Source organism: Periophthalmus magnuspinnatus, chromosome 4, assembly GCF_009829125.3.
Source record: "Periophthalmus magnuspinnatus isolate fPerMag1 chromosome 4, fPerMag1.2.pri, whole genome shotgun sequence".
Lineage (NCBI taxonomy): Eukaryota > Metazoa > Chordata > Actinopteri > Gobiiformes > Gobiidae > Periophthalmus > Periophthalmus magnuspinnatus.
The window spans coordinates 1,244,735-1,264,516 of record NC_047129.1 but is presented as its reverse complement, the minus strand read 5'-3'; the positions used below and the strand labels follow the sequence as shown (position 1 = coordinate 1,264,516).

Below are 19,782 nucleotides of genomic sequence, written 5' to 3'. Positions count from 1 at the left end.
TGTGGCACATTATGAGACAGCTCCATTATCTATCATCAAGTATATCATTTAACAGGGCTTCTGTTGTAGCTGCTACAACCCTGCAATTTGTGTCCTTTGACCTGCACATTGCTGAGCACTCTCCTGCCCCTCTCCTGGTTCATTTCTTCAGACAAAACTGGAGCTAAAACACTGCTGAGTCAGGTCTTTCTATTCTGGTGAGCGAGGGATGACCTGCCAAAAGAGATCAGGGAGCAAATGCACTGACTGGAGTTCCTATGATTCCCTATTTAAAGCTTCTTTTTTTTCCAATTAAGGGTGCTTTATTGACGTATTGCAAACACTGTTGCTAGGCAAAGCAAGAACATCTCCATGGGGACAAGCATATAGCAGACTATTGACCAGAAAAGTTACATAGAGCACCTTTATAATTTAGAGGTTTACACTAACTTGAGATTGTGTCTTGTTAAGCATTACTTTTCACATTGTCATGCTGCTGAGAAGACTATTATTTAGAAGTGATCCCCCAAAAAAAGGTCACACACTCTAATATTTCATTGCATTCGCTGTGGCATTGATTCAATTTCTCTTCTGCAATGTCACAAGATTTATTTCCATCCAGTGTTGCATTAATTTTTCACCAAGATGTTGCGTTGATGATGGTCGAGTCTGACCGCTGCACAAAGCTTCTCCAGCACATCCCAAAGATTCTCAATGGGGTTAAGGTCTGGACTCTGTGGTGGACAATCCATGTGTGAAAATGATGTCTCATGCTCCTGATCCACTCTGTCACAATTTAAGCCCGATAAATCCTGGCATTGTCATCTTGGAATATGCCCGTGCCATCAGGGAGGAAAAAATCCATTGCTTGAATAACCTGGTCATTCAGTATAATCAGGTGTTAGCTGACCTCATTCTTTGAGCACAGACTGTTGCTGAACCTAGACCTGACTCGTACCTATGGGCTCATATCTATTTGCTTAGTTAAATCCAGTTGGCAACTTTTTTTTGGCCAGGCAGTGTATATATTTTATCAAAAATGCCTGTTGGACATTTTGAGGTATATTTTAATTACAGTTATGCAAAACAACTAATACAAATGTCACAAATAAAATATATGTACAGACACATTTTAGGGTATTTAAAACTTTCAATAAACAGGAAAAACGTAACAGATGATTGCCCATTATTACAGATTATGGTGATGACATCTTGGAGCTGATCTTTAAAGAGACGTTTCCAGACCCAGCTGCACTTGTCCAGAAGATGCTACAGATCTCTATCCACCACCACTGTCCACAAACAGCATGCGGTAAATCATTTATTCTATGTATTTGTTTGTGTTTTTAGTTATTTCTTTTTAGAGTTTCGCTTGTGGTGAGACTAAAGTAAAAATATATATGTACAGTGTGCAATACTTGGTGTTTTTAAACTTGTTTTTGTGTAAGTGTGTTTGCAGTAAAGCACTAAAGTAAAAAGTTACAGTGGGCAATACCTATTGTTAAATATTTTTGTATTTGTCTGTGTGCATTGTCTGTAAAGTACTTAAAAATATTTATTGATACATATTTGTATACTGATTTTTTTTGTTTTGTTTGATTAAACTCCCAATGTAATAACTTTTAGCATTTGTTTGACCATTAATTTGCACCATAATCAAAAAGTCAATTGACTGTACCATTCCTCTTAGATGTAATGGTCCAAACTGTGCTGTACACGCTAATGGCATTTTGAAAGGAGGGAGTATATACTGAGACACACAGTCCTGGATGGTCCTCCGTGCATATGGGTTGGCAGGGCACTGGCACCTATCAGTAACTAAAAACATTTTTTCTGAAACAAACGCACCTTGGGGGTTTCTTGACCGCATCTATTTTCCACTCCAGTTTCAGATTGTAGCGCAGGTGTCATCACCACGATATAAACCAAATGAACTACAGCAATTGCACACATGAGCCACAATGACATACTTGATCCACAAGTAACATCAGATGTTCTGTTTCCACAAGGCTCTGCAGTGAAGTACGCACTTGTAAACAAAGTACATATGCACATGTGGTATATGGTGGAGTTTTATAAATGTGTCACCTTTAGCCGTATTTGATTAAACAGTATTATACAGCCAAGCAAACTATATTCTATTCATGAGCAAACTTCACAGATGATTTAATTTATAATAACATGCATCATCCATACATTGTTCATTGATGCACAAGGCTGAGCTGTAAGGTTCGTCTTGTTCGACATCTTTGTGCTCCAGGTCAGATTATTGTTCAAATGTGTAGGGTTGGACTGTAAAGTTTTCTTGCCATTTTCAATCGGTAGTTAAAAAGTATGATTCCATTATCTAAAGAACTACAACAATGGCTGCCGAGAGTGTGGCTCAGGTAGAAAAAAAACACTCCCAGGTGCCTGGAGGGGTGTGGGGTGTGAAGTATCTGATGTGCATTTAAAGGGGCCAGCGCAAGTCAGTGCTCTGAGCAAGGGTAGAAGATGGGACTCTGGAGCACAATTTATGAGAAATTAAGAGCATAGGATCTAATATTACAATTATTATATACCATACATACATGTTTTGGTATGTTATAAAAGCATAATATCTGTTCTTTAAATTAGGCTAAAAAGGCCCATGATCTATGAAGCCTTAGAAACTAATATTCCATAGTTACTAAGCCTTTGCACCTCTCATAATGTTACCACAGAAGTAATCTCAAGGTTATTAGAGGTTTCCCTCTCTTCTTATGTTTTGTTTGTTCATAATACTGCCTTCAGACAGATCACATACACAGACAGGAATGGCGTCATGCATGTCAGAAAAAGTAGTATTGAAGACTGATTCACTTGTCACTTGTCAAAAGCTGCTGAGCCAGTGCTACGTGGTGGACATTATTGCTGACCTGGTATTCTCCAATGCAACAGAGCACTTCATGTGGACATCATCAGCTCATGATATCTGAGGACTGAGGGCAAACTAGTTAAAGAAGACATACTGTGCTTGAGTCTCATATAGAGGTTTTATAATCTATGACTTTATGGGACATATAATTTGGACATTTCAAATCGCAATATTCATCTAAAACAACTTAATAAAAGAAACAAGATGTCCGCATTACAAAACTACGTCACCGTCAACATCAAAGAGTCACAACAAAGAGTCAGCGCCTCCGATGATAGTTGCAGATCATATAAGTGAGCAGCATAATCATGTCATTTTTTATAGGGAACATTTTTCTTTCCATTTGCAAACAGATTCATTTGGAGAAGGTCAAGGCTTGGTAATGGATACTACATAATGAATAGTAGTTGTAGTAGTATATATGGTGACACTACTGTATAGTAACTGTGGGAGTACTAGCAGCTGTACTAATTGCAAATACACTAAAATACAAATATTTACAGTGATATAAATATTTAGTAGATTTAGTTGTAAAGATTAATTCAGTAAAACATTTCCTTCTAATAATTTATAAGACAATGTAGACATTTTTAAAACATATTATTGAAATTATGGAGTCAAACAAAGCCTGTGTAAGAAATTTACATAACACCCTGGACGTCAAAGAATAAGAAATTCTTCTTTCTGAGTCTTTCAACTTCCAAAGCCGGACAGTTACAGTATGAACATATGACACTATGAGACTCAAACCAACAGCAGATCACATTATATTTCTGCACCAGCAGTTTTCCACATGTGGGGATTGAAGTATGTATATGGTAGAAAAAAAATTTGAGAATCATAAATGTAAAATCAATACATTTTATTTGATGTTTTTTGGTGTAAATAATAGTACTCCCAAAGGTTAAATCATATTTACAATAGAAAGACTAACCACCACAGTGCAATATGAGGGCACTATAACTCTCCATTATTAATATGAATTTAATATAAGCCACCTTCACCATAACTCGATGAAACCACAGTCCCTACGCAGTCTTATAGCATCATATATCCTTGTTGTATGTTCTAAGGGTCCTTGGTCAGAGACATGCTTGATGTCTCCTGTCCTGTGTGAATCATTCATCTACATTTGCACACACAGTTACACACCCGTACTGTTCCCAGATGGGGCAGATTACAGAATGACTTTGCTGACTCCAGGACATCCCACTGGAGCTGTCCACATCAGTCGTACAGTCCACGCGTTAATTTGACCTGTGTCCAATGACTTGTCTGAACATTATTTTACATTACAGGATTTAACACCAGCTTTGATGGATGTGCTGCAAATGTTTGGCTCAATTATGCCTCATTCAGAGTCACTTCAGCCACAGGTCGTATTTTAAAGAAAAATACATCATGCTTTATCAGTAGGTAACTTTCTTTTACTTTCTTTTGGAGGAACTTGCCCAACACTGCTCATAGAGAAATCCTACAGATCTTAAAAAAGTCATTTCCAGTTTTAGATAGATGAGCTGTAAGATGCAACTATGAGTGTGTGTGTGTGTGTGTGTTAAAGGACTCACCATGTTTATAGAGGAGACTGGTCCGATGCTGTTCACATAAATGTCCACATCGATGAGAGTGGGCTTCACTGTGAAAATAAACATGAAAAACTTTTTTTGAAGAAGAAGAAAATGCATCTATAATATGGAAATACAAATATGAAGCAACACACCATCATGATCTGCAGGTGTTGATAAAATGATAGCTAATAACATTTGTCTCACAACTGTCCCACACGTCTATGAAATCTTGTACTTCGGTAGATGGGGTAGTACTAGCTCTAGTCTCCCTTTCTGTGACTAGAGGAACATTTGCATGACCCAGTGTATTACAAAGACTGACCTTAGACTTAATGAAACATATGGAAAAAAATAGTCTGCATAAATAGTTGCCTGGAGCTGTCATTGTTGGCTGGAACCTACCTGAGCAAAGGATACAGACTCACTCACTTCATAATTCAGAATCACAAAAATCAACAAATACATAAAATAGAAATACGTGCATTTTTATTTTACATGTGTTTGAACCCTGTGTGTCACTACGTAATATCATTCTTAAATACTGGACTTATTGCTGTGATTTTGAGGTATTTCTCGGTGTGGCACATTTGATAATAACATCCGTCCAATGCAAATATACATGTTATTATACTGTATGCAGGTTTGGCTACTTACAACAAATGGCCTGTGACACTAAAATAGCACACTTTGTCGGCCATTAGAAACTGCTTTTACTGCTCATAATTTGTACACAGGGCCATCACCTGTGATCCTCCAGTCCATTACACAAAAGAAAAGTACTAATGACAGAAGAAGTACCACCGAGACAGCCCACAATGAGTCACTCCACTGTAACCACCTCGGAGTGATTCACAGATGACCACGACTGCATTCAACCCCCACTGTGCGAAGTAAAACCTCAAAATCTTGTATTGCAGTTCTACAATTCTAGACTGGAAAAACACTCAAAAGTTACAATAGAAAATGTGAAAGTGGAGCATTAATTTGGAAGAAGCATTGGAAGAAATGGAATTTGTATCCCATTTCACAGCTATCTATATAGTAAAAGAATACAGGGTCATTGTTCTCCTTTGGACATTTTTATTGGACAATTTGGAAGAACACAGTTAGCAAGTGCCATCATTTCCTTCAAACTTCAAAAGAAAATATCCTGTCTTTTTCTGCATATAAAACTGATAACCCTGTAGTTTAGATCTGTGCAAACATGTTCTGAAATGTACTTCTTGTATTAGTATGTCAGTTCAGATTTCAAACTGTTTGTCAGTTCTCCTGTACATGAAATATGAACTTGGAACATAAATCATAAATCTAATCACAATCACAGAAGAAATGCAATTAGATAGTTTTCCCCAAATTGTGCAACATTTCAACATGAAATCTGAGGCTTAAAAATCTAGTTTAAAAAAAATAATAAAGGTTTTAAGATGACAAACCTGCAGAAATCTGCTGAAAAAATAATAACAAAAAAACAAAAACATAACCACAAGCAGCAATGAGTGGCCCACATGTACTACACTCCGCCCATACAAGTCACACCTCACCCTCACTCCCAACCTACCCTAAACCCTAAACCCTAAACCCTAACTCCTAACCCCTAACCCCTAACCTCTGACCCCTAACCCCTAACCTCTAACCTAACCCTGGCATTTTTCTCACATTTTTTATGAGATGATTTTTTTTTTTTTAATCCAAGATGACATACCTATGGCTGTGCCATAATAAAAGATATTATTACTGCATTGCCGTAATAATATCTTTTAAATGTCTTGTCATGACAGTAAAAGTAAAAAATGTCCCCAAATTGTCACATATGTAATTGAAAATAAAAACTGTGAGCTACAAACAGCTGTGCAGATCTGCTTTCTTTTACCTGTTTTGATTTTTTTGGATCCAGCATACAGACTTAAAAGTCTGTGCCTGTTTCATTTTACATAAACTAATAAAATACAGGCTCTTTGATACAAGATACAAGAACAGTGCCTTGTTTTGTCTTGCCAGTGTTAGTGTCAACCTTCAGTACAGGTAGAAATAACCACTTCAATTAAAGTAGAATTTTTAGTTTTTGAAACCTGCAGACTGGCTCATTGTGCTTTTAGATTCAACCTGCTCTCTCTCTCCTGTGATTTCACACCGGTCGCTCCTTGGTGTCATTTAACCGTTGGACATTAGAGCAGTGAGTGGCAGCTGTGACAGATGGAGCCCTGAGCGTTCGCATTAGTGCAGACTTCCCCCATCACTTTACATTAGCTCTGTCCCAGTCCGAGTGTGTCTGAGGTTGTTAGTGCCACACGCGGGAGGTTACACCTGTCACACTGTAGTACAGCACACTATCACCATGACAACACCGCAGAGGACACCAGCCGTAATGTTCATATCACAGCATGGACATTGCACTGCGAGATTCATCACAATCAAATCGGAACTGCTCAATTAAACAGTATTTAGCTAATGAATTATTCTTTGGGAACAACAAATAATACCTTCTCTATTGGGTCCTATTTTGAAAAAACTGCTTTCCTTATTGATGACACATAGGACTGGGCACCGACACTTGGTTCAAAGTAAGAGCTGACTGAAGCTGATTTGGTTCCTTGGCTTTAAATGCCAGCGTCAATTAGCCAATATATGAAGGGCACAAACAGCACTCGCATTTTTTTAAAATAAAGAACCATTTAGGAATCAGTATTGAAAGCAGGTATCATTAAAGTACTGTATCAGAAAAAACAAAAACAAAAAAAAACCCGGTACCCAGCCCTAGTGACACATGCTTGAAAATAAAATAAAATAAAGTATGTGATCTTAATTGGGTTTAAAATGTGTGGAACTGCAGTAAGATTTGCTCTGCTTTTTGTCTCATATTGTCACTGTAATACCATTCCAACAATCTTCAGTGAGTATTATTTTTAAACAATTTTTATGACAACAAACTGAGAGGATTTTGCATGTTCTCCCTGTGTATGAGTGAGCTTTACACCAGCGACCTATAACATGCACAATAGGCTCATCCTCCAGGTAGGTACTGACCAGGGCCTGTGACACTGAGGGGTGATGTTGGGTGAATGGTCACAAATTTCCATGTAGGGACAAAATTGTAAAGAAGTGTGTTGAAAAGTCAATTTAAAGAGAGGGTGTTTTACATTGATGGGGGTATTAACTGCTAATACATAAAATATTTAGATCTCCATGCTACGGTTTATAGATTTGAAAATGCTATATACGCCAAAAACAATGTAATAACATGTTTTATGAGTTGGAGAATTGCTATGTTGGAGCATGGATGACGTAGGCCTGAGCATTGGACAGAATTTTACAACTAACAGTAAGGAGGGTCCGAATAGGGCACAGGAGAGACTGCTAAATTACTGAAACATGCATGGATGGTAAAAAGTGATTTTGCATAATAAAAAAACAGATGAACTTTTAATGTTGTTTCTTTATTTGAACGTCAATTCTCACCATAATTATTAAAACTATATTACTTTCATTTGATGACACAGAACTATGAGAAAAGCTCATTATTGTAGCACAAATGGTTTGATTTGATGAAGTTTCTATTTTAGCTTATCGGTAATATAAGCTCAAAATAAATGTGTGTAGTTTTAAAGGTGCAGGTTACATCATCAGAAGCACATTGTTCTGGCTAATATCACCATTTATATTTCATATATTTCCATTTATATATTTACAGATAAGTACATCCTTTACAGTGTATTACATTTCATTTGAGCAGAAACATGCACTTTTCACACTCAGAGGAGACGTGTTCTTCATCTTGATTACATGGCAAAAGAAATGGTAAGTAGACAAAAGATGTGGGTAGCAAGTGTTAAAAAGAAGTGATTCATACACAAAAGAAATGTATCATTAGACCTGTTATTAATCAGACAAAAGCTTGTATCTACAGCTGTGCACATGGAACCTGGAACAGGTTAAGGCAGGAAATCTATAATCTAACCTGCAGTCTCTCTCACATGCACCTACATTATCTGCAGTGTCTTTTGGTAGTTCATCCAAGATTTCAAAGTCAGGCTCAAGAGCAACTTACTCTGATGAGTCTTTGTCTCACATTTAATGCAATACTGGGAGGTTCTGCAATCTAGTAAAACATGTGATGGGTTTTAGTCAGCATATTCTGCTACACAAAGAAAATATATTTGAGTAAAACAGTATCTCAATTGTGTCTCTTGTAGGGCTGCAAGATTAATCATAATCAAATCAAAATTGCAATTTGAATGGATCCAATTAGCAAATCATAAAGGGTACCATTTTTGAGGAACTATAGTTTCCTCCATACACATCAAAATACATCTTATTCTGTATTCTGCTGTCCCAGCAGTTTAGATCTATAGAAAAATGAAAATGTATTAGTTTGTCAGTTCTTATTTCAGTCTTTTTCAGTGAATTCTTCTGTAAGCTTTTAAAATGTGAACTTTGAACAGAATCCTATTATTAGACTAAATCTAATCATAATCATAATTCTTGTCAGAAAAATTGCAATAAAATATTTTTTCCCAAATCATGCAGCTCTAACAAGCTTCACATTTCTGGCCAATAGCGACAAAAAACGCGTCTTATGCATCCATTAGTCGACTACAAGAGGATGTGGTACCGTCAAAACCTTTCAAATGTATTATGTATCTGACACAAACTGCGCCCGCAAGACCACATGCTCAAGGAAGATCATTCAAAAACAAGTATACAAAGAAGTACTTATTTAAGAACTGCATATTTGGATGTATAAGCAACTCAGAACTCAGGTTACACTTTCAATGAAACAATTTGTTGACTACGATCACACTGACCTGTTACTTGACTACTAAACGATCTTTCTCTCCATGAAATCACAGATTCACTAACCGAGCAGAAGTACAGCACATCCTACCCCCATAAGAGTAAACACAATAGCTGTAATGTGTGATGTGTCCACTTGACCTCTTACATGACAAGAGCATGAAAGAAGTCACACAGTGTGGTCGTCAAGGCAGCATGAATAAAAGATACAGATGACATTTTCCTTGTTAAGGCAGTGCTCCTGTTGGTAAGGTCTTATCTAAGTTAGAGAAGTACACACGACATATTATTTTGTATTTCTTCTGCCAGTCTCAGTAATGTCATAGACTGTATCCATGGTACAAAAGTGTATTTCTAACTGTGCATACATCTGTTCTATATTTATTCTCAGAGACAGGAATAAACCATGAGGTGTAGGCTGAAGAATAAAAACAATGGGTACTTGAGTTAATTATGTCTCATTGAAAGCCTTTCGAGATGAGTTATATTACTGTCCGTCTGCATTTTCAGTTCAGTTGCAGTTATACCTAGAAATCACTGTCGACTTTATATTTACAGATAACACTGCAGTTGCTTGTGCATCCAGAAATATAAGGTCAGTTGGTCATTCACTTCAAACCTCTTTCAGTTTATGTAAAAGTAATAGATCTAACTGGTGTATTTACATCTAAAAATGTTCCTTTTAGGGGCAGCTTTACTCCATGGTACTGCGTGTGTCCTCATAGTGAGTTAAGGTCGATTACGTGAACCATTTTAAGACATTTGCTAATTTCTGTCATTCTATTCCAACCTTGCTTCTTTCAACAGTATAATTAGATACTGTATGTCCTTGTCCGGTCAAATAGTGTTTAATGAAGGTAAAGTAAGATTGTAAGTGTAAGTATGAGAAATATTTTGTAAGTGATGCCCTCTGCTCTGCTAATCTCATATAAATGTCACTTATAAGCTATGTCTTTAAACACTTTTCAGTTTGACTGTCTGTGTCCTTTCCAAGGGGACCGCAGCCTGTTTACAAATGTCTGAAATATTGAATTTATTTAATATGAAATGACCATGTATTGCAACACCACCACAATAACTACTGCTTTATAAAAGTGCAGCGTGATGCTTGTAGTCAATGTGTTTGTTGACCTTATGAATCTCTTACCTCAACTTTTGGAAAGTCTGACCAAATTAAGTTCCATATAACTTATTTAATCCTTTGTTTATAAATAGGTTAAATCCTTGAAAAGCCAACAATTTTCTGTCTGATTGTGTTTTCATCCACTCACAAAATGCCTTAATAATATCTTAATTATTATTATTATAAGATGAAACATGACCAAACCAGAATTCAACAGCTCAAAACGCTTTGGACATATCTTGATCAAGAGTGTGTGTGTGTATTTAGTATTGCAGCCTATTTGAATTATTCAAAGTCAAAGTCAAAGAGGGAGTACTGCACTTCTACAGGGTATTAATTGTTGACCTATTTAGATCACCATGTTACCTTTTATTGTTTTGAAAAGGCTATATTCACCAAAAACAAGGTATTACAATTATAAAGTCTCCTGCCAAGCCACTCCCCGTTCAGAGTGCTAACACAAAAATCGGCATGCATTACACTAATGAAACTACTGCACATTGTATCAGGTTTGTGAAGCTGTAGTGCAATTTTGTATATCTCTTGTATATTTACAAAAAATGGCTGTGCTGGAGCATGGGTAATGTAGGCTTGTGGGCGGAGCTTTGGACAGGATCGCACTGCTAACCATAAGGAGGGTTCAAATAGTACTGGGGAGAGACTGCTAGATTGCTCAAACATGCATGAATGACATATAAAAACTCTTCAAGCATGTATTTTTGCTGAGGGAACAACATTATAACATTGTAGAAAGCGCCAAAAAGTCAATTTAGCATAATACTACCTGTTTAACAAATCTACCTGACTAATGTAAACTCAGATGTCTCTACCTCTCTTCATCTCCTTTCTCTCAGCTCCAGTGTAGTCTTTGGTGCTTTCATTAATCATCGGAGGTAACAGGTTGTCCCCATGACACACCTCTGTACATGCGGGACAGTCTATGCACGCTCCATTCTCCTGCGTCTTTCACACAGAGCCACAATGACTGATGGCACGTGGGCTGTACTCTGTGGTCACACTCATTACTGTAGAAGGAATGCTCAGAGCTCTGAAATATTCAAAATGTAAAGCAGATCTCCACCCAGGGGCTAAGTGCAACACTAACCACCGTCATATATCACTATTGAGCTTAAGGACATGAGAGGGAGCATGCTAACATTAATGATTCTATAGTCATTTTTATAGTGAAGATTCATTTCTACAAGAAGTACATGGCTGTATTATTAGCAGCATGGAAGCTGAGCAGCTGGCTTCATAGCAGAAAATTCCAAAGTTCGAGTGACAATTCTTATCCATGTGGAGTTTGCATGTTTTCCCTGTGTGTGGGTGGTTGTGTGGTTTTCATTCATCAATACAAGTGTCAAGTATCTGTTGGCCAATACTTTTTAGGGGTTTTAAATCTCCAGTAGAGGCCGATATTCTGTTTTGGCCAGCCTGCTTCATAAAGAGTACACACAAAGGTTTATTTTAAGACTTAAAAGAGAAGAAATAACTGCATGAAATGTATGGTAAAAAAGGATTGGGGGGAATTTTGAATAAATTTTAGTGACATAATAATCAAAATCGGCCCAATATTGGCAGTGCTTATTTGCCATTGGTTGCTCGGATTCTAAACAATCGGTATCGGCATTGGTCCTGAAAATACCCATATCGGTGGATCTCTAATAAATACACTTAAGACTTTTCTTTCCTTGCCTTCAAATTCCAAGAAAGGAGAAATGCATGCCAGTGTAATTTATTTTCTGACAAAGGTACTCCCTAATTCTGTTGTAATTTAATTTAAAATTTCTAGAGAATGGACATAATGAAGTAGGAATACTTTGAGGATCTCCTCAATCCCACTGTCACGTCTTCCGAGGAGGAAGCAGAAACTGGGGACCCAGAGTTGGACTGGTCCATCACCCTGGCTGAAGTCACTGAGGTGGTTGTCAAGCTCCTCGGTGGCAAGGCTCCGGGGGTGGACGAGATCCGTCCTGAGTACCTCAAGTCTCTGGATGTTGTGGGGCTGTCTTGGCTGACACGTCTCTGCAACATCGCGTGGCGGTCGGGGACAGTACCTGTGGAATGGCAGACCGGGGTGGTGGTCCCTCTATAAGAAGGGGGACCGGAGGGTGTGTTCCAATTATAGGGGAATCACACTCCTCAGCCTTCCCGGTAAGGTCTATTCCAGGGTACTGGAGAGGAGAATGCGACCGATAGTCGAACCTCGGATTCAGGAGGAGCAGTGTGGTTTTCGTCCTGGTCGTGGAACACTGGACCAGCTCTATACTCTCCATCGGGTCCTCGAGGGCTCATGGGAGTATGCCCAACCAGTCCACATGTGTTTTGTGGATCTGGAGAAGGCATTCGACCGTGTCCCTCGTGGTGTCCTTTGGGGGTTGCTCTGGGAGTATGGGGTCCGGGGCTCTTTGCTAAGGGCTGTCCGGTCCCTGTATGACCGGAGCAGGAGCTGTGTTCGCATTGCCGGCAGTAAGTCAGACCTGTTCCCGGTGCATGTTGGACTCCACCAGGGCTGCCCTTTGTCACCGGTTCTGTTCATTATATTTATGGACAGAATTTCTAGGCGCAGCCAGGGGCTGGAGGGGGCCTGGTTTGGGAACCACAGGATTTCATCTCTGCTGTTTGCAGATGATGTTGTCCTGATGGCTTCTTCGAGCCAGGACCTGCAGCACTGGGGCGGTTTGCAGCCGAGTGTGAAGCGGCTGGGATGAGAATCAGCTCCTCCAAATCCGAGGCCATGGTTCTCGACCGGAAAAAGGTGGTTTGCTCTCTCCGGGTGGGTGGTGAGTCTCTGCCCCAAGTGGAGGAGTTCAAGTATCTCAGGGTCTTGTTCACGAGTGAGGGAAGGATGGAGCGTGAGATTGACAGGCGGATCGGTGCAGCGTCTGCAGTGATGCGGTCGCTGTATCGGTCCGTTGTGGTGAAGAAGGAGCTGAGCCGGAAGGCGAAGCTCTCGATTTACCGGTCAATCTACGTTCCTACCCTCACCTATGGTCATGAGCTCTGGGTAATGACCGAAAGGACAAGAGCGCGGATACAAGCGGCTGAAATGGGCTTCCTCCGCAGAGTGGCTGGGCGCACCCTTAGGGATAGGGTTCTGGGCATGTCCCACCGGGAGGAGGCCCCGGGGAAGACCCAGGACATGCTGGAGGGACTATGTCTCTCGGCTGACCTGGGAACGCCTTGGGGTCCCACCGGAGGAGCTGGAGGACGTGTCCGGGGTGAGGGAAGTCTGGGAGTCCCTGCTTAGACTGCTGCCCCCGCGACCCGGCCCCGGATAAGCGGAAGAAAATGGATGGAAATGGACATAATGATTACAGAAGTGAAGTGAAGTACCGGTTGTGTGAAAGCTATCATTTAATCTCCTTAAATGTAGAGATGGTAACTGTCTGCAAACTACATCAATTGGACCAAACTGTGTGGAGAATGAAAGCTTGATGTAAAGCAGCACTAGTACATTTGTGGCTCCGTAATGGACTCAGAGAAAATCCGTGGTAATTATCAGCTGTGGTTTTACCATTGTGTAAAATGTCAAGAAACACGGCAGTGACTCAATAATAGGCTTTCAGAGGAAGATGGACGGATACACAAGTCAGAAGCGAAAAAAGTGACATAGGGATTTGAATAAAAGCAGTCAGGAACATAGTCAACTTAGTCCAAATAACTATAGACTCTTGGATTTCCTAAAGATAGACATTTGCGTTTGATAATGCAAAAGTTTGAGTTCTAGGAACAAACACGTTTAAAAGTTATAAAAATAAACAAAGGAAAATAAGGCGACAAGGAAAAATATGAAATTACAATATTGACTTAAAATCTGAACAATGACTATTACAGTTAATTATTTCTATTGTGGAATCATGCCATCTGTTGTGTCCATAGAGCCAGTTTCCTCACAATTCCACAGTATGGCATTAAGCCTAATTATCTTTCATTCATTAATTACAGGTATTCTTATTGTTTGAGAATGCCATAAAAAACATACATTCTTACTGTGAGTGGTGTCACCTGCTTGTCTACTTGGAATTATGAAGGTTTAATGCCTTATACTGGAACAGAGACCAGTAGGTGGTGTATGTTCCACTAGAAAAGTTACACAGTGTACTTAAGCAATAGAAATGTCAGGAAAAGAAGTAACTACAGTAACAAAATAGAACAAGATAATGGTGTTTTCTTCCACATTTTTAGAATTTAGAATTCTATGTGAAATCATTGAGATGTAAGCCATTATTTCACCTCATCTCCTGTGCAAGGATTAGTTTGTTCAGTCCTATTCTATCTCCATCTCTGCAGTCACCAGAACAGTGCACACTTCAGCCAGAGCAGGTGATTTCACTGACTCCACAATCACACTCACTATAGTATACTGGCCCTGTTATGTATGTATCCATATGCTTTAATACTCCAGGACAACTCACACTTTGCATATGTGGTAAGCTTGGAAGGTGAAATAAACGGGGATCATTTGTGATTTCTCCTCACACATGTCAACCTTTGGCATATTTCAAATGAGACAGGCAAATTTTTTGAGGAAAAGAACCATAAGAAAAACTAACTGTGACTAGGCTCTAAGACTGAATTATTACACTGTATAACGTTCTGGAGATGGAACATCACCTGCATGATTCCATGGAGACAAAGTACTGTTATACTGTTGAAAGTTATACCCATACTTTGGAAACATTCTCCATGGACATAGATTTGTTTTATGCCATTCTGTGGAATATTATGGACAAAGAAACTAAATTTCCATGGAGAGAAGCCAGTGGACACTTAAGATTTGTTATTTCAAGATAGGGCCAGCTATTTAACTATGTGTTAAGGAACACATGTGGTTCAATAGATAAGAGCAGTTACCCCCAAGACCTTTCTATAGCTGTGTATTATTGAGCATTATAAAGAAGTGCTATTATTTCCACATTAAGTGTGATACACTATGATTTTTAATGACACTATCCTATATGCACCTTGACACTCCTCGAGTATATGTTCTGTCATTTAACACAACCATAAATTACCCTCCAGAGCACTGAGTAATGCTGTTTTGAAAGACTGACCGATCACTACCTCCACTGCCCCTTCCACTAATACTAAAGAGGACAAGGTCAAAACCTTCCACAGCTATAGCCTATCAAAGAAACACCACTTTCAACAAATAGCTTTCTAATGTACTTATCTTTGCTCCAGAGCCGGGGGATTTTGGAAAAAAGGGTAATTGTTCCCAGCCCGATTTATCATGCTTTGTTACAATACAGCCGCAGGAGTTAGTTTAGCATTAGCTTTAGCAGAGAGAGACCATGGAGATGCATGTGTGGTACAAGAATAATGAGAGTGAGGGAGAGAGATGGATGATCGTCTGGACACTGGAAAGGTCACATCTTTATTAGCTTCATAGCATAGTCACTGTAAAAACTAAAAGAGGCAACAATAAGGAAGACTGACTTATTTAGGGTCTATGTGGCCAACTTTATTTTGAAGGCCTTGGGTTCAATTCCCAGACTATGTGGGGTTTTGAGTTTGAATATACTCTTCTTCCGAATGGCAGTCGAACCTCAGATTCAGGACGAGCAGTGTGTTTTTTTGTCCTGGTCGCAGAACACTGGACCAGCTCTATATTCTCCATCGTGTCCTTGAGGGCTCATGGGAGTTTGCCCAACCAGCCCACATGTCTTTTGTGGAGAAGGCATTTGACTGTGTCCCTCGTGGTGTCCTCTGAGGGGTGTTCCCGGACTATGGAGTCTGGGGCAATTTGCTAAGGGCTCTCCGGTCCCTGTATGACCGGAGCAGGAGCTGGGTTTGCATTACAGTAAGTCAGACCTGTTCCCAGTGCATGTTGGACTCTGCCAGAGCTGCCCTTTGTCTTGATTCTGTTCATCATATTTAACCACAGGATTTCATCTCTGCTGTTTGCAGATGTTCTTGTCCTGATGGCTTCATCGAGCCAGGACCTGCAGCAGGCACTGGGGCGGGTGTGAAGTGGCTGGGATGAGAATCAGCTCCTGGACGCCTCCATAGGGAGGTGTTCTGGGCATGTCCCACCGGGAGGAGGCCCCAAAGACCCAGGACACGCTGGAGGGACTATGTCTCTCGGCTGGCCTGGGAACAACTTGGGGTCCCACCAGAAGAGCTGAAGGACATGTCTGGGGTGAGGGAAGTTTGAGAGTCCCCGCTTAAACTGTTGCCCCTGCGACCCGGCCCCGGATAGGGGGAGGAAAATGGATGGATGGAATATACTCTTCTTGTAGAATAAAAACAATAAAACAGACCTAGGCCAATCCTCCAACAAGGCACTTTATGACCATGAACCTTTTGCTCGAGATTTGAAGGGTCCCATGTCACAACCCTTTGGTTAGTTACTCTTCCAGAGGTATTAACATCAAACTTCACTAATTTGTCTGTCTTTTCCAAATGACAGCACCGCTCGACTTGTGCAGTTAGTTGTTTTCTTTTTTTTTTAATAAACCGGGAGCTTAGTGTTTCAAAGTCACAGCTGAATAGTTTTACACATTTAAATTGTGCAGCGGAGCAGTGAAAAGAAGTTATGTCCTTTGACAGATAACATCTCATTTCATCATGGGATTTTCACAAGAATTCACTGTAGACACTTACGTGCTTGTCTACAGATAGTTAAAGTTTACTTTATTCTGGTCTTTATAAATTGCTTATGCATGAATATGAATTATAAGTGTTAGAAAAGAGACTTTGCATTAGTTTTAGATTAACTTTTGATTGTTATTGTTTACTGAAATATAAAACAGGTTCTAGACCTGCATATTAGTAAATTATTCAATTTACATAAAGCCTGTCTACCTCTGTTTTTGAATGGAGAAAGCAGGGTTAGATCAATAGCTAATCAATTCATTAAGGTGGCACAGAGTGATATCAAGGGCTAAACTGCAGAACGTGCCATCTCAGAGCACAGATCATATGATGGGCAACAGCAAGTCTTTTCCAAAATACTTTCTTTTTGTTTTTTTTACCTATTCTGTGTTTTATAGTGAAAATGACCTTTGTGTGGATTGTACAGGAAACTGATCTACAGATGAAGCAAAATACAATGGAACTGATTTAAAGTACACTATGTAACTTTTCTGATGAGGGGGTGGGAGATGCAGTTTCCATAAGCATTGTCTCCATGGAGATAGAAAAGATCAGTACACTACTGTGGAACATTCTAGACAAATCACGGAGACAAGCAGGTGATGGACCCTTCATAGTGTCCCTTTATGACACACAGGAGAGAGTATATGGTATTGGCAATTTAGATTTGATTGTGATTAATTTGGCAGTCCTATCTAAATTGTTTTCATCCCGTATATAGACCCCAGTTACATGGCAAGAAACAAACATAACAGTAATAGCCTTCTCTTCTCCTCTCCCGTTTGGTCCCAGCACACACCTGCACACTGTACCATACAAAAGCAATCTGACTTTGTGCACTGCAGAAAATTACATGTCACATATAGGGGTTACAGTATGTCCACTACAGCCCCTAAAGGATATGAATTTTTATGTGTTTTTGTGGGAATCAATGAAAAACTGCATACTAAAGATGTATCAGCAGGAAAGAAACATGATAAGCTTTTTTTTTTTTCCAGAAACAGAAAAATATAGGCTTTATAAAAATATCTTTATGCTTTGTGACCAAATACTTCAATCCTTTCTCGTATATAAGTTGAAAATGTTAAGCTGTGAACTCCATCTCCAATTGCCTAATATAGTCTACTGCTCTACTGTCACTAAATAATTGAATAAAAAGCTCAAATTGAACCTCACCTCCAATGTCTGGTCGCAGTTTCTTGTCGTATTCCTTCAGTAAATGATTAAGTATTTCCGTGGCGTCTGATTGTTGTGATTTGGGAGCCAGCATTTGATTCATGGTTACGTCCTCGTAGTCCTCGTCGTACTCCATTGTTAAACAACTAAACCAGGAATACAAGTTACAAAATAAGACGAACACGTGTAAATAGGGTGAAAAAGTCCTCCGTTACGCACAAAAAGAAAAGAAGTTTACGCATCGAGACATGAAGTTTATTTTATGTTGTTTAAACTTATATAGATGAGTTTAGTGTAACTTACCATGAGGGAAGAAGCCACAAAAGTAAAACATAAGGCAATATTAGGACTGGCATGTTGTTGCGCGGGTTAAGAGTGAATGAACGACGATGGCTCTACGATGCTCTGGAGACGGTGGTCACAGCGGCTGATTGGGAAACCCGAGCTCACAGCGCGCCATAGTTTGTAATCCAGTATAAATCTGAGTCATTGATGAAATCTGCGTTTAGAAATATCCCCAGAGTACGAAAAGAATTTAATGGACAATCCTGAACAGAGTTGTGGTCCTCGAGCGCAAACACTGCTGCCCTTACGCAGGTGCGCGCGGAGTGAGCCCCCAATTCATCTCGAGGCGACGTCACTGTGTCCCTCAAGACCTTACTGTAAAACAAGAGCCTCATGTCTCATCATGTGATGATTAAATAGCACTGAACATCTTATTAGTATGTTAAATGGAATACTGCAGTGTTGATGGAGAGATAATTTATCCAATACAACAAACACAGTTTAGTTTGTACTTGAGCTTTGAGCTTAATGTTCTAGTTAAGAGTCAAGACATTCTGCAGATGATCTTCCTTACAGTTTGTCCAGTGGTCATATACGTATCGTGAAGTGGTAAATAAAGCAAAAAAGTGAATCTGCTGCAACAGTTCCTGCTCTACTGGTGACCGCCAATCCTAAAATGGCAAATAATAAATAACTCAATTGGGAATAGTTATTTTCAACTATTAAATCAGAGGCGTCTGTAATTTTTATTTATTTATTTTTTATTTATTTTTTGGTGGAGAATTAACTTTTTCGAAGGAGGTTTCTGCTTCTATAAAGTATCCATACCGTGCAGCATCAATGGTTAAACACATATTGTTGAAATGTTACACTATTTTCTGATCTATGTTCTAATGTTGTTTCCTCATCACAAACAGACCTGGAGTTATATTTTGTTTCATTTGCACATGTTTAACATTCATGTTTTTCTCTCAAACAGAAAGCGCTCAACCTTGTGATGTCATGTGGTAATACAGGAAGTGCTCCACTGTGTTTTTAAACTCCATACATCTTCACTTCACTAAGCAAAAGGTAAAAGGAACTGTTAACTCGAAAACTACTGCTTCATTACATCAGAAGGTGGATCAGAGCATTTTGAGGTTTGCAGATGTAGACAGAGTAATAATAAAGTGTTACTCAAACATGTGTGAATGAAACAAAACTCAACTTCAGGTCTGTTTTTTTTAGGAGGTAACAGCATTAGAACATGACTTAAAGCTTGCAGGAGTATTTTTGTGTAATATAGGACCTTTAAAGGTCATATAGTGTTTTGTTTCATTCACACACATGTTTGAGTAACACTTTATTATTAGTCTGTTACATCT

General features: G+C 39.2%; 1 protein-coding gene across 1 annotated transcript in view; it reads right to left on the bottom strand.

Moving 5' to 3' along the window:
• LOC117369755 (gamma-aminobutyric acid receptor subunit gamma-3) overlaps positions 1–18,489 on the bottom strand; it is a 42,076-nt gene extending 23,587 nt beyond the window's left edge. Inside the window, exons 1-3 of the mRNA XM_055221328.1 lie at positions 18,437–18,489; positions 18,134–18,339; positions 4,444–4,511 (exon numbers count right to left, since the gene is read on the bottom strand). Coding sequence (XP_055077303.1) covers positions 4,444–4,511; positions 18,134–18,339; positions 18,437–18,489 — 327 coding nt within the window. The remainder of the gene's footprint in view (positions 1–4,443; positions 4,512–18,133; positions 18,340–18,436) is intronic.
• Between the last annotated feature and the right edge of the window lie 1,293 nt (positions 18,490–19,782).